This window comes from Pygocentrus nattereri, chromosome 10, assembly GCF_015220715.1.
Source record: "Pygocentrus nattereri isolate fPygNat1 chromosome 10, fPygNat1.pri, whole genome shotgun sequence".
In the NCBI taxonomy this organism is placed as follows: Eukaryota; Metazoa; Chordata; class Actinopteri; order Characiformes; family Serrasalmidae; genus Pygocentrus; species Pygocentrus nattereri.
Genome location: NC_051220.1, coordinates 28,581,492 through 28,596,571, shown reverse-complemented (window position 1 = coordinate 28,596,571; position 15,080 = coordinate 28,581,492). Strand labels below are relative to the sequence as shown.

Here is a 15,080-nt window from a genome sequence, read left to right as displayed (position 1 = left end):
ATTTAAAAATACTTCAGAAATTATAGATTAAATGAGGTAATGACTGTAGTGAAAAAAATATATCTAAAAACAGAAAGGGAAAATAAAAACATATTTAGCAATGTAAGCTATGGAAGACTTCAGACATGTGAAGAACATAGAGAGAGAGCCCACAGACATCAAAAACCTAATTCACTTTCCTTCCAATGTCTCTTTAATACAGAAGTAACTACAGAAAGAAAGAAATGAATCCCGACAGCACCAATCTGATACCATACATAGGTGTCAGAACAACATTTGCAGAAAATGTTGGATTGGATTTATGAAGCACAAAAGCTCTACTTATGACTAATCTTTTAATTCTTGCTAGGGATAAACCCTGTGAACATATGAAAGATTACAACAAATTTTTAACTGTGAGTAAATCTGTAATGGCCAATGGATTTGCTTCTCATACACAGTTAAAATGATGATTCTTTAAGGGTTTTTTAATGAAGAAAACGGTTCTATATACAACCCCAATTCCAATGAAGTTGGGAAGTTGTGTAAAACATAAATAAAAACAGAATATGATGATTTGCGAATCCTTTTCAACCTATATTCAATTGAACACGATACAAAGACAAGATATTTAATGTTCAAACAGATAAACTTACTCGTTCCAATGAAGTTGGGACACTGTCAACAAAAGACTGGAAAAGTTGAGGAATGCTCAAAAAACACCTGTTTGGAACATTCCACAAGTGAACAGGTTAATTAGAAACAGGTGAGTGTCATGATTGGATATAAAGGGAGCATCCCTTAAAGGGAGCACCCACTTTGTGAACAACTGCATGAGCAAATAGTCCAACAGTTTAAGAACAACGTTTCTCAATGTGCAACTGCAAGGAATTTAGGGATTTCATCATCTACAGTCCATAATATCATCAAAAGATTCAGAGAATCTGGAGAAATCTCTGCAAGTAAGCGGCAAGGCAGAAAACCAACATTGAATGCCCGTGACCTTCGATCCCTCAGGCGGCACTGCATTAAAAACCCACAACATTCTGTAATGGATATTACCACATGGGCTCAGGAACACTTCAGAAAACCATTGTCAGTGAACACAGTTCGTCGCTCCATCTACAAGTGCAAGTTAAAACTCAGCCATGCAAAGCGAAAGCCACATATCAACACCACCCAGAAACGCCACCGGCTTCTCTGGACACCAAACTCATCTGAGATGGACTGACGCAAAGTGGAAAAGTGTCCTGTGGTCTGACGAGTCCACATTTCAAATTGTTTTTGGAAATCATGGACGTCGTGTCCTCCGGGCCAAAGAGGTAAAGGACTGTCAGGATTGTTATCAGCGCAAAGTTCAAAAGCCAGCATCTCTGATGGTGTGGTGGTGTGTTAGTGCCCATGGCATGGGTAACTTGCACCTCTGTGAAGGCACCATTAATGCTGAAAGGTACATACAGGTTTTGGAGCAACATATGCTGCCATCCAAGGAATGCCTTTTTCAGGGACGTCCTGCTTATTTCAGCAAGACAATGCCAAGCCACATTCTGCATGTGTTACAACAGCGTGGCATCGTAGTAAAAGAGTGCGGGTACTAGACTGGCCTGCCTGCAGTCCAGACCTGTCTCCCATTGAAAATGTGTGGCACATTATGAAGCACAAAATACGACAACAGAGACCCTTGACTGTTGAGCAACTGAAGTTCTACATCAAGCAAGAATGGGAAAGAATTTCACCTACAAAGCTTCAACAATTAGTGTCCTCAGTTCCCAAACGCTTATTCAGTGTTGTTAAAAGGAAAGGTGATGTAACACAGTGGTAAACATGCCCCTGTCCCAACTTCTTTGGAACGTGTTGTAGGCATCAAATTCAAAATGAGTGAAGATTTGCAAAAAACAATAAAGTTTATCTGTTTGAACATTAAATATCTTGTCTTTGTAGTGTATTCAATTGAATATAGATTGAAAAGGATTTGCAAATCATTGTATTCTGTTTTTATTGATGTTTTACACAACGTCCCAACTTCATTGGAATTGGGTTGTAGAACCATTAACACTTTGCATGATTAAAGTGTTCTCTGCACCGTGAAAGGGTTCTTCAGATTGATGGAGAATGTGCTGTACATGGTTCTATATTAAACCTTTTTTGAAAAAGATTCTATATAGCACCAAAAAGGGTTCTTTATTGTAACAAGTGGTGCTATACAGAACACTGTTCAAAAAGGTTCTATGTAGAACCTCCTCCAGCACATTCTTCATCAAGAACACTTTCAGAATGCAAAGAATCCTTTAATCATGGATAGGGTTCTTTAATATCCTTAAATTTCTCTTACAGCTAAATTAGAATGTGAAAAACTTTTAATTTATACAGAAATTTAAGAATGCAGGGTAGTCATTGACAATCACTGTGCATATGTTTTTTTTATAGGACAGAATAAAACAAACCAACAAAATGAACTGGTGATGATGTCAAATTAGTCCAAAAAGGTGTCCATCCTTGAAACTAAATCAAGAAGATATGCACAAACTAGTTTACACAAATGAGACCCTTTGTAGTACAGCAGTTCACAAACAAAACAGGGGCACACAAAACCACAAAGCACAAGATATGAATTTGGTTTAATTAAAATCCATCTAACATGACTTGTCTTTGCAGGCAGAACGATTGTGAGCTCTTGAGTTACAGAAGATGAGCCTCAGGACTGAGCACTAAATGAAATTATGTCCTCCTGATCACTTGCAATTTTTATAAGTGCATTTGGTACTTAATGTAAACTAGAGGACAGGCAATACCCCTGGCAAGAAGTCAAATGTAGATGTAGTCCGCTGACTGGGGCTGCTCACATTAAGGTTTCAGGCATAGCCTGGAGGTTTCAGTTGCCCTCCTGGGACCACTGTAAAAGGCAAGACTCTTAGTTGCAGCATTTAGTCTCAGCACATCCACCTTGGTGCTGTCACCAGCTGGAACATATCAGTTCCACACTGCGAGTGCTATAGCTTCACAGTGCTACTGCAACTGGCCTTCAGCTACAGACTCTGCTATTCCAGATAGCCTGATTATAATATATACCACATCCTGACGTACTGGAAGGAATCTGATTAGGTAACTACTTACAAGATATAAGCATATGTAATCAAATTTCAACAATCAGCATCTTTAAAAAAAAAAACTCAAATCAAAGGCCTGGCTGCACATCCTCCACAGTGACACAGAAACATTGCCATCTAGTGTTTAATATTACAACAGTGGTAAACACTGCCTCAATAAACAGCAATGCTTTATAGTGTAAAATGTGTAGAGTCTGGTGTTAGGGTGCAGACGCATATAATATATTGTCACTTTTACCACAGAACATTGTATCTCTAAAATGGCAACTTTTTAGGAAAAGTAAAAAATGTGTGCACAAAAAAGTCCACATATTAAAACAGCCAACATATTAATTTGCTTTGCATCAAAAGAAAAAAACATCCATTTAACAGAAATTTACACAAAAGCTTCAACAACTAAAGGAAATATATTTTTTATTAGTATTTAGTGTCCAACATTTAGTGTCATTCTTTTTCAGAGACTTATTTTTTTTTAAGAAATTTGCAGGATTATTCTCCCACTCTTCCACAGTTCAGTGTTGGACGTTTGCTGCATTTTCTGCTTCTCAAGTTCCAAATGATCCCAAACACCACTCTGTGGTGATCGGTCTATTGTTCTGAGAACACCAGCAACTTCTTTGTTTGATGCGCACATTTTCTTCTCTTTTGTCCTTTTCCTTTTCTTGGTAACAGCTTCTTTACAGCTAATTTTACTGGGTCAAACGTTTGTCTGGAGTCCCATTTAGTTTGTACCATTTGGAAATGTAAGAGGTACGTTTAATGTAAATTTTATTTATAATTCACTTTTGACCATATCTGGTGGTCCATTCACCATGAAATGTTCACATATTGTAAACAAACATTATCAAATATCAATACAAAATACAGCTACTTAGTTTTGATATGAGCAACAATGTTGTTGATAGTTAAACTACAAATTGTTTAAAACTCATCTAGCAACTATAGATAAAAATATATGAATAAAACTTCAATCATATTTCCCTCAGTTAATCTCTTACATTGCCAGGACTGGTTTAAACTTCTATTATACACGTCAATAACTTAAGCATAACTTAGTTGGTTTGTATTGTAATGCAGCCACTTATTGCATAAAAATCTTTAGGACATGGTTTGGACTTTTAATTAAGTAAACAATCAAACAGCAGGTACTGTAAGGCTTAGGTCAGCAATTACCATTTAAAACAGGAGGTATTAATTAGTATCACATCAAGTGTGTCTGTGTAGTAGAGATGGAACTTAAGGAGAATTGTGTGGTCAGCAGTGCGATGACAAAGATAACATCACAGTAAGCTCTGCCTCCCTGACATCCTGAAAGAGACTTTCAGTAAAGAAGTACTGGGCTTTCTTCTTTTACTACAGTATGATAACGTACATGAACATATAGTGTATTACAGTCTTACTCACGAAAGCTGTTCTATAGTGCACATAAACATATAATCATAATTCATTGCATTTTGATTGCTAAAACATGAAAGCGAAGTGAAATGTCTGACAGTCATGCAAAATGTGGTGGTGGTGGTGGAGGTACACGCATGGCACGCTATTTCACCATACACCGTTCACTGGAACACGTCAGTTGCCACTTGGAGGAAACCACACATCAGCTCTCGTTCTGAAACCAAGAAATGCTGCACTAACCACAGCCCTTCCCTTACGACACCAACACATACTCTTATTTATTACTGTTTTCGCCATGGCAACACAGTCAAAGTTTTTTTGATCTACCTTTTCACCACAGCCTGACATTTCACATTTCGCCTTAAATGTCAAACATTATGTATCAACTGTACACAAATACAATGTATGTTGTGCTGGACACTCCTGTTGATCCAGATAAGAAAGTGGTGTACAGTATTATGAGTCTTTTTTTGAATGCAAATGCTAAGAACATCAGTCAGACAACTCACTCAATTTGCATTTTGCTCTCTCAAACGTTTTTCTTTTTTATTTCGGCAATTGCGCTAAAACTGGCTGATATCTGCAAACATCACTTCCTTCCTGGCTTGTTAAGATAGACAAGTCTAAGACAAGTTAGTTCCTCCCTGCGCTGTCACTCACTGCTGAAGTTTTATTTAGAGCGTTGTGGACACATGGGCATCTCCATGGAGATCAGAGCCACACATTAACCCACTGACTGCAAACAAACTTACTTCTTTCCTACACACCACACAGGAAACCCACCTGATTCAAATTATTATATCACTACCAAGCCTTTCATACGCTAAACCAGGAATGTTAAGTTAGGAAAAACATTTAATTGTGCAAGTCAGGGAGCCCCCAGTGCAGTGAACCACTTCCACAAATTATTACTGAGAGAGTAATACCGAGATTCTCTATGATACCCATCTGAGAGCCTATATGTAGGTCATGTAAACTGTATCCAAAGCAATACGATTATAATCTGCATTGTAGAGCTGGGTGGTATATATGTATACTGTGACAATGACTTACCATACTATTGAGTTTCAGTGATATTTTTGGCAATTTGAGTAAATTTACATTATATCTATCATAAAATATCACTGGCAAACCGTGACTATTAGAGGTAAGCCTTCAAGTTGGGCCATAAATGTTAAAAAAAAAAAACTCCACAATAATAGCAATTTCTGCTAGCTCTCCCTATGGGATTCAAAACATATGTTAGCCCTAAGCCTATGGTTTACCATCAACATTTATTGGCCATTCAAGACATGGACATTTGATGCTTGTAACAAACACTAAACTATATTTTACCTTATATGCAGCTGTTATACACTGATGCCTTCAGTAACAGAGCTGCTGCTGTTTCTGACGACTAACTGAAATGAACTTGCAAGACTATCATTCGTGCACGCAGTCAGTGATGTATGTATGACTTCCAAAAGGCTTAGAACGGCACATTCGACTCCTGAAGTGATGTGCAAGTTTGCTTGGCTATATGTACCTAATATGCTACTTTTAAGTTTGTAAACCCTTTATTATTGTGTGAATTTCCATATAAATGTGATCTAAAATGTGACCACATCTTCATGTAACACATAACAATATATAAAGAAAACCCAAATAAACAAATAACAACAAAGTTTTTTCATTCATTTATTGAACTAAGTCCAATATTAAATGGTTTTGTTTGCCAAAAGGATCTGCTTTCAGTAACTGGTGTGAACCATTGAGCAGACTAAACAGCTCCTGTAACTGTTAATCAGCCCTGTGCATTGTCTTTAAGCAATCTCGGCCCACTCCTCCTTACAGAAGTGCTTCAACTGGGCTTTCTTGCATGAACGCCACACCTTAGGTTCTGCCTCAACTTTTAGGTCTGGACTTTGACCAAGTCATTCCAAAAAACATTTCTTCTCCTTTATCTATTCTTTACAGACTAACTGGTGTTTTAGGGCTGTTGTCTTTCTGCTTGACCCACCTTCTTTGTGTGTGGTAATGACCAGATTTGGATGGTGAAGGCTCAGGTTGATGTTTTTCAATATGGTAGGTTCAGCCATTCACACCTGATTGTCATCTGACTGATTTACCCTCCTGACTTATTATCTTAATTATCTGAATTATCATTGATATCATTGATAATTCTAGAGGTTCACATTCTTTCACCAACAAAAAGATTTAATGTTGGATCACTTCGGTGAATAAATAAATAAAAAAACAATATAATTGTTTGTGCTATTTCTTTCCCTTTATTTATTGTTAAGGGGTTAAATGAAGATTAGATCGGGCCACTTTTATGGTCAAGCGTCATATTCAATAAAACTAAAAATAGAACAAAAAATTACTGGCCTATAATGTCTTGGTTGTTTCCCATTATATAAAACCCATAGATTACCAGTTCTGGGTTTGGGTTGCAAAGCAGTTTTTTTGTTTTTTCTTTACTCCATTTTGTGTACTTTATTCTTGCTATCCAGGATGTCAAAGTTAGTTAATGAGAAACACTGCTGCTAAGTGCTTCAGACTGCTTTGAAATAACAGTTTACAATCCATAAAACTTAAAGAAAAAGTAAGTTTCCCTTATAGGAATTGTATAAAAGTATTCTTTGTATTACTAGTATGTTGGTGTCATGTTATTTACAGAATTTTGCCCATGTCCTTGCCATTTATCAAACTTAATCAAACCAAACCCAGTGACAGTGAGCATTATTGCTTTGTGAGAAACAAAAAAGCAGCATAAGAGGGGCTCCTAATATCGACTTCTTCATGTCCGAAGTTCTATCTGTTTCCATACACACCATCCATTCGTCATGGAGCCTTTCATGAGACTTATTATATCGAGAACTGAGAAAAAACTAAACAATCGCTGAAACCAATATGAGAATGAATAAATCTATTAGTATCTCCTTTCAAGACACAATGTAGAGTATTTGAAGAATTATCGACTTGCCAATTATTATATGTAATATCTAGAATCACGGTGGGTGTATATGAGGTATTTTTTGTTCTGAAATGGGTGGTGAGTGGAAAAATCCATATATCAGCATTAGCTGCACCTGCAGGATCAACGTCACTGTCAGGTCCTTGGAGAGTAATCATTGCTAACTTTCCCCTCTCTCTCTCTCTCTCTCTCTCTCTCTTTCTCTCTCTCTCTCTCTCTCTTTCTCTCTCTCTCTCTCTCCCACAGTCAAATCATCTGGAATGTCAAATCATTTAGAATGTCTACGTAAAGATGAGTAAACACATCTTCTAAAAGACAAAACAAAAAATAAGACATAAAATAGAAATTGTGCCATAACTTTCACACAGCCCTTTTTTATTGTTTTCCTATTTTGTAAAACTCAGCAAATAAATAGTAATTATGAATTACAGAAGTGGGTTCTCTGAGGAGAACATGTTAAACTTTAAAAATCAACTAAATGTGTTTTGACCAGGGGTGTCCAAACTTTTGCATGCGCCTGCATATAACTGAATTCATGGGGATTCATTGTATGCAAGTGATTGGTTTTACACTCTTGACAAAAGAGTCCTTGTGCAAACTGTGACATTGTGACAGAGGATATGCATGTCAGAGTCATCAAAGGAAGCCTGGGTAATGTAGGTTTGTCAAAGCTTGGCTCTCCTTGGTGACCAAAGTGTGAAATGAAAACATTCTACTACTTCCCTCATAGCACAACTTCATAAACCAAAAGTAAGTAAGAACATGGCTCACTGAGCTAGGAGGGAGGAGTGAAAATCTGCACTCGGTGCTTAAGCTAAACATAGAGGAAATGAAAGCGATGCCTAAAAATGAGAGCCATTCCTTTTATTAAATATATTCCTTAAGCAATAACCTCAATGAGATTTTCTCTGAAAAACAGTCTCATCTAGGACAGTTCAACAAAGCAGTGCACTGCAGCTTTATGAACACGGCTTCTTGTGATCCACGTCTGGCTTAATTCAATTGAAACAGCCATTAATCTGGTAGCAAGAACACATGACTTTGCCCAGAAACAAACTAGAGTCCTGTCCAAGAATAAAACTGATGCCCCTTACATCTCCCAACACCTCCCTGTGCATGCTGGGGCCTGAAACCTGGCGTGTCCTACAGCACTGCAGCACAGACAGCCAGCACCAGTCAGTCTAGACACCTTGCCGCTGTGCCACAGGGTCATCTTTTACAGGGACATTTTAACAAAACAACGTGACAAAAGGATAGCATGGTCTTATTTGTGTAATTACAGTTGACTCCAAGTTTTTATTCATTACTAACAAGATGATCTTTTGACTGAGAGTTGAGAATTCTTGAAATCAGGTTTGTCCATCCTATCTCTCCTTCCTAAACTAAATTAGCCATCTCCTGCAGAGCTCACGGTCAATGCCAGTACTAAACAAATATTAAATATTTATATTTGCTTAAAAGCAAACAAATGCATTGCCACGTACCTCACTGGTGAATGGACAATGCAAAAAAACATTAGCCCTTTAACCTGTTCCCGAAGTACCCCTGCCCTGCACATTTTAGTGCTTTCCCTGCTCACACTGCAACTCATTTTAATCATTAGATGATTAACTAGTCTTTCGTGAGCTGAACTGGGTGTGTTAAAGCAGAGGAAAGTAGTGGTACTCCAGGACCACTGTAACCACTGCATTAAGAGAATTAAAAATGAATGAACAGAGTAATGTCAGCCAGAGCAGGTGTCTTTGCTATGGATCAATAGCTGCTGAAATGTTCATCACTATTACACATATGGAGTGTTATATGGAGGGTATTCTTGTTTGCGTGACACAAGCATCTAGCAAACCTCAAGCCAGGAGCCACTGAATCAGCAAAACCTCACCCTGACCTACTGAATCAGAGATTGGTTACAGTAGATAAAAAACAGGAAGGCAGCATCTCTTACCTTGCAGTCTTTGCATCACATTCATAATGTCCTTGGCGGACCGTCCAAAGGGGCTGAGCGAGGCCATGGCCTCGTCTGCAGCAGTGGGTTACCCGGGTCTGTCACACTGGATCTCTCAAGCAGTCAGCAGAGCAGCTACTGCACTAGTTTAGGAGGGCATCCCCACTCAGTCTTCCTGCAGCGCTCGCTCTCTTTCTCTCCCATGCAGAGTCCAGGAAATTGATTTGCTGCAAAGGATCCAATGAGAGAGTGAGTTTCTTTTAGGGGCCTGGCTGTGTCTGCTACACTGTCGAATCACAAACCTTCTTCCTTTTACTGTCTTAGCACAAGAGAAAAGCAGTAATCTGCATATGACTTTCAAAATATAGTACAGCACATATATAGAATACCCCATTTGAATATCCACTAGCCATTCATATTACAGCTGAGTACTACTGACTGAACATATGTAGAAGAGTAGGCATTGAAAAATCCTGATGTCCACCAATGTGAGCTTTATTAAATGATCATTTGATCACTTTATCTGAATGTAGGAACGTGTATCTTACCTTCCTCATCACAAACATGAAAGGCCACTACTTACATATACATGGACGTGTGTTGGAGAATTCAACCCCCCGTGGTCCACATTATTCCACCGCACCCCTTCATTTCAGATATGAAGTTAGTTAGCTGTTGATGTTGAACGTAGAGGTTGTCACAAATTCTGAATCCTTGAGGGCAACGGCAGGAGCCTGAGTGTACAGCAGTTACATTAGCAGAATTCAAACAGAGCTGTTCCGCCTCTGTGGCAGCAAATAGCGCTGCAGCTGTTCGAACTTTAATAACGGTATTAAACGTGTCTTGTGAGAAGCCTAAACTACTAACATTGTAAAGAAATTATATTGATTCCGTACTGTTCACCTTTTTCCGGACGTCGAAACGGTGGTGGTGGGGGTCCTCAGACTATTTTAGGTAGTTATTTGTTTAGGGTTAGTTTGGTATCGGGTCCTCACTCGTCTGTGCGTAGTTGCCAATGGAAACGCTCTAACAGTGTTCAGTCAACCGTCTTTTGCGTACATTGTCGCCACCTAGTGGTTATCTGAGTACACTGTGGCAGTGTTTTTCAACCCTGGTCGTGGAGGCCCTTTGCCATGCACTTTTTAGTCTTCCCCCTTCTCCCAACACACCTGATAAAGCTAATCTACTCATTAATAGCCCGTTATTGAGTTAAACTATGTATGGAAGCAGGGAAAGCTGTAAAATGTGCAGGGCAGTGGGCCTCCAGAGCCAGGGTTGAGAAACCCTGCACTATGGGTCGGTTTCCTTAACGGTGATGAAGCCTAGTCCTGCACTTTTTCTATTAATTTTTCCCTCTATGCTTAAGAGGTGTCTAAAGCTCAATGGGCTATGGAAGAGTGGAGCTAAGTTCTGTGGAGAGATTTAACGTGAGACAGAGTGGTATTTGTTATCCAGAACTAATCATCTAACATCTGTACCTGACCTCACTGATGTAATTGTGACCCTCATAGCAATGTTCTAAATTCTAGTGTAAAGCCTTCCCAGAAGACTAGAGGCTGTTACTGCAGCAAACTGGGAAAACTCCCTATTAACAACCTTTTCTTATGAAATGGATGAGCAAACTTTAGACATATAGTGCACACGGCTGCACAGAAATTCTGCACATCCCCCCCAAAGGTTCTCATTTCAGCCTATCACACACCTAAATTCTGTACATCAGCACATAGCTGACGTTGCAAAGCCTAGCCTACAATTTCTTGCTGTCTCTAAAAAATAAAACCAGCATTCAGCAACACACCCATCTTGTACACTCACTTAGAAGCTGTGTTATCAGGTATACCTATAGTTCCACCTTGTAAATATACAATTACTGACTGTAATCACTTGCAGATGTGCATAATTTGATCTCCTCTGACCATGATATGGCACGGGACGTGTTTAAATTTAACCGATATTGCATATTTTATTGACGAGTTTATTGCGCATTTAGAAGATGCTGGGCTAAAATGTCTGTTTATTCATTTTGCCACAATCATACAAGAATGTTATATTTGTCTGTAAAGCGAATACATAGTCCCAATGTACGCTTCTTATAAATGTTTTTTTTTTTCAGCATCAACAAACTGATGAATAACTGCATCTGCCCACAATTCCCATAACAGTGCATCCCAAATTATTTGGGTGGCATATCATTCTAAGCAAAGCAATGACACAGGCTTGGTAGTGTGTGTTGCGTTGGTACAAATGTATCATTACTGGAATATTTAAATGACTACATTTAATGCTCATGCTGGGTTGAGAATATTCCGCCAACAGATCTGAAATTGACCACTGACGAAGGGCTAGAAGATGACCAACACATATTGTGAACAGAAAAACAAGTGCTGTCGCTGCTACATGTACACTAACAAAGTGTATCAGCAAGGTAGGCTTGTCCAACAGAGTGTGCAGTAAATGTACACAGTGACTAAAAAGTCCAGTAACACCATCGTACATGATACACTCACAGCAGCATACACACAACCATACTACTGTCATGTTCATCTGCATCGTAATGTACAACCAGTTAAAACAGGCAATCGGGGAGGGTCTCAGAGCTAGCTAAGTGTTTTTTGCTTGATGATAACTTGAGGTGTTGTGAGGAGGTGGCATTATTGATCAATATTATTAATTATTGATTATTATTGACTAATATTATTTTTCCTTGCCTGCTGGTGCGCGGTGATAAAATTAAAAGATGTCATTACATTTTGATGAGTGTCTACTGGAAAACAAGACTTATGTCTTTTAAATGGTAATATATGATAAGGAACTATCAATGTGAAAAAAATGTCCATTTTAATTTCAGGTTGACTTGAATTAAACACTAGCATTAAGGTGGTTCGTTCCCTTGAGATCATCACAAAAATATGCAGTACTTGTAGCTGTAATTTAAGCTGGCCAGCTCAAGACAGGATGGAACAGAAGCGGTTTATTGATGGCTTATAGTGTATTGCACAAAAAATACATCGTTAAATCTTATCCACAAAGGGTCAGTGTGGCTGTTGGCTTCTGTTCCAACAAAGCAGGAGCACACATGATTACTTCTTTGAAGACTGAGCAATTAATTGAACAAGTGAAATCAGGTGTGCTCCTGCTTGTTTGGAAAGAAAACCTGCAGCTACAGATGTGAATAAGACTGGACACCCCTGATGTAAAACCATTAAAAGGGTTTCAGTTTGTAGATGCTCAAAAACTCAAGGTGTTCCCAGAGAACACCAGAAGCAAAACAAGGCTATACACTCAATAGTAAGAGGTTATTTCTTAGGCACTCTCAATTTTTCATTAGCTTTAATAAAACTGCAAGAGTTACACTGAAGAAAAACTGTAGTTATCCAAACATCATTCCAAATGACCACTAACCAAACTCCCAGTAGCAGTCAGTTTAGGCCAATTCTCTGTCTAAACACTGTTCACTTCTAGTCAAATGAATAGCTACAGAGAAGACGTAATCTTCCTTATAACATAAAGCAGGCTTGAAGCCATTGTATTGTATGGAGTGAAACGGAGGAAATGATGTGAAAGGAAGCAGCTCTGTTCCTTTGGATTTCTGTCCCACACAGATAAGCCAAGGGTTTGCTAATTTTAAAAGCAGAGAAGCAGGAAACATGACGGCAAAGTTTCCGTTTTTGCAAACAAAAAAGAACCAGCCCCTCTGAGAAACAGCACAGAAAGTGTTTGTGGGTGCTCTGTTCCTCTTGGATTTGACCACATGTGATTTGCCTTTCTGTTCATTTATGCCATGGCTGCAAATGAAAATGACAAGGACATTTCATGGATACAAGAAATGATAGACGTTGGTAAGTCTGAGCAACATCTTGAATGGATTTACCTTTACTAAAGAGGAAATGCAAAGTCATCAGTCCAGTTGAATCAATATTTTCAAATCAATTTTTTTCAGACAGCATTTACTGAATGTTAAACCGTATTTGTTCATTCAGAGGAACTGACACTGGCCTTCTGCTTATCAATGCTCGTTGGTCTTCTGATTGGAATCCTGATTTTCATCTTCCTGACGTGGATGTCCAGGCGCAGTGCCTCAGTAAGGATTACCACACGTCCCAGTCGATGGTTAAGGGCTGCCAGGTCTCACAATCTCCATGGTCAGATGGGTCTCTACAGCAGTAATGGCTTCAACCTAAGTGAGAGCACAGGCAGAGCTACGTTAAACCTTCACAGACAGACATCTGTTGACCCCAATGAACTGCTGGGCCGCAGCCCCAGCTTTCAAGCCTCCACCTTTCGGCCACCGCCGAAGAAGGGCAGCAATGGGTCAGAGGACGAGAGCCAAACTGCACTGCTTCATAATTCCACTGGCACCAATTCAGCGGTGACAGATCCTTACAACATGGGCCAATCAGAGTCCTTTTGGTTGGGGAAAGGCAGTCTGAGAGGCTACCTCCCTACACAAACCCCTCCACCTGCATACGACAGTGTTATAAATATGTTTCAAGAAACCCACACCTGACTGAGCTGTGTGACAAGAGACTTGAGCATTTTCCAAGGAATTTCTGTACACAAATTATAGTTTACTGTTTGCTACAACAGTGTATCCCAGTGCTGGTCCTGAGGGCCCAATGTCCTGTACTTTTTAGTGTCTTTCAGGCTCCTAACAAACCTGATCCAACTAATCATCATATGAGAGTGTTATTAAAGTTTCAGGAAAATCATGCCTGATTGCACTGTGTGACAAGAGACTTGGGCATTTTCGAAGGAGTGCTAACGGAGTTCATTTGTGCATGATTGTTTTTCCCATTTCATTTAAAAAGATCTATATGAATACTATTGGAATTTCTATATACAATATACTCATTGCTTGAGCAGTGTTTCTCGGTGCTGGTTCTGAAGGCCCATTGCCCTGCACTTTTTAGTGTCTTCCCTGCTCCCAACACACCTGATCCAACTAATCAGTTGATTAACAGCCCATTAGTGAGTTATTGCGGGTGTGTTAAAGCAGGAAAAGCACTAAAATGTGTAAGACTGTGGGCCTCCTGAAGCAGGGTTGAGAATCCCTGTACTACAGGACACCCAGGTATTGTAGATTACTATAAAACGGTACTAAGTGACTATTACACCGAGACATATACATATCATAATTACTATAAAAGTATATACAGCACAATAGCAATCTTACAGTTTCTGAGGGTATTTCTTTAGTTCTTGTTTGTAAGGGATCTCGCCTTCTTATTTCCTAAGTAGATGTCTGAAGCAAAACCAAGCGAAGACGATCATGACTGTATATAGTCTGTTTTGTGCAAGTGCAAACGTTTAATTTAATATGAAACAATAAAATCATGCCACTAACACTTGTATTCAGAATGCTTTGACACATCTGAAAATATGGACTGAAACTGTAATTAACTCCATGCTATGATCACAACCATTTCTGCTGATGCTTCCACATTTCTGTCCTTTTACAAGAGAAGGCTGTATGAGTCTCGGTGCTAAAGCAGAGGTTCATACCATCTGCAAATGTGTAGTTGCTCATCAATAAACGGAACAAACATCATGTCCGACCTCTCTTTCCGTGTTCCTGCATGGACTATCTTACTAGTGAGGAAACAAGGTAAGCAAACGGGAAAATGTCAACTCCTATCAGCACAGTTCCCTTGGTCACCGCAGTGCTAATCCGTAGCCCCGTACCCCTCTGGATGGGCTT

General features: G+C 39.1%; 2 protein-coding genes across 2 annotated transcripts in view; one reads left to right on the top strand and one right to left on the bottom strand.

Moving 5' to 3' along the window:
- Positions 1-9,512, bottom strand: part of syne1b (spectrin repeat containing, nuclear envelope 1b) — a 111,860-nt gene extending 102,348 nt beyond the window's left edge. The window contains exon 1 of the mRNA XM_037541788.1: positions 9,383-9,512. Coding sequence (XP_037397685.1) covers positions 9,383-9,449 — 67 coding nt within the window. The 5' untranslated portion in view covers positions 9,450-9,512. The remainder of the gene's footprint in view (positions 1-9,382) is intronic.
- A 3,489-nt stretch (positions 9,513-13,001) lies between these two features.
- Positions 13,002-14,930, top strand: myct1b (myc target 1b). Its single transcript, XM_017699720.2, has 2 exons — positions 13,002-13,221; positions 13,363-14,930. Exons 1-2 carry the CDS (start codon positions 13,164-13,166, stop codon positions 13,887-13,889), a joined length of 585 nt encoding a protein of 194 aa, XP_017555209.1. The 5' UTR covers positions 13,002-13,163; the 3' UTR covers positions 13,890-14,930.
- The last annotated feature ends 150 nt before the right edge of the window (positions 14,931-15,080 follow it).

Excerpts from the sequence above, each read along its gene's own strand:
- myct1b (XM_017699720.2), top strand. The coding sequence starts at position 13,164 with ATGGCTGCAAATGAAAATGACAAGGACATTTCATGGATACAAGAAATG. Across the intron at positions 13,222-13,362 it reads ACAAGAAATGATAGACGTTG|AGGAACTGACACTGGCCTTC; the intron begins GTAAGTCTGAGC and ends TTGTTCATTCAG.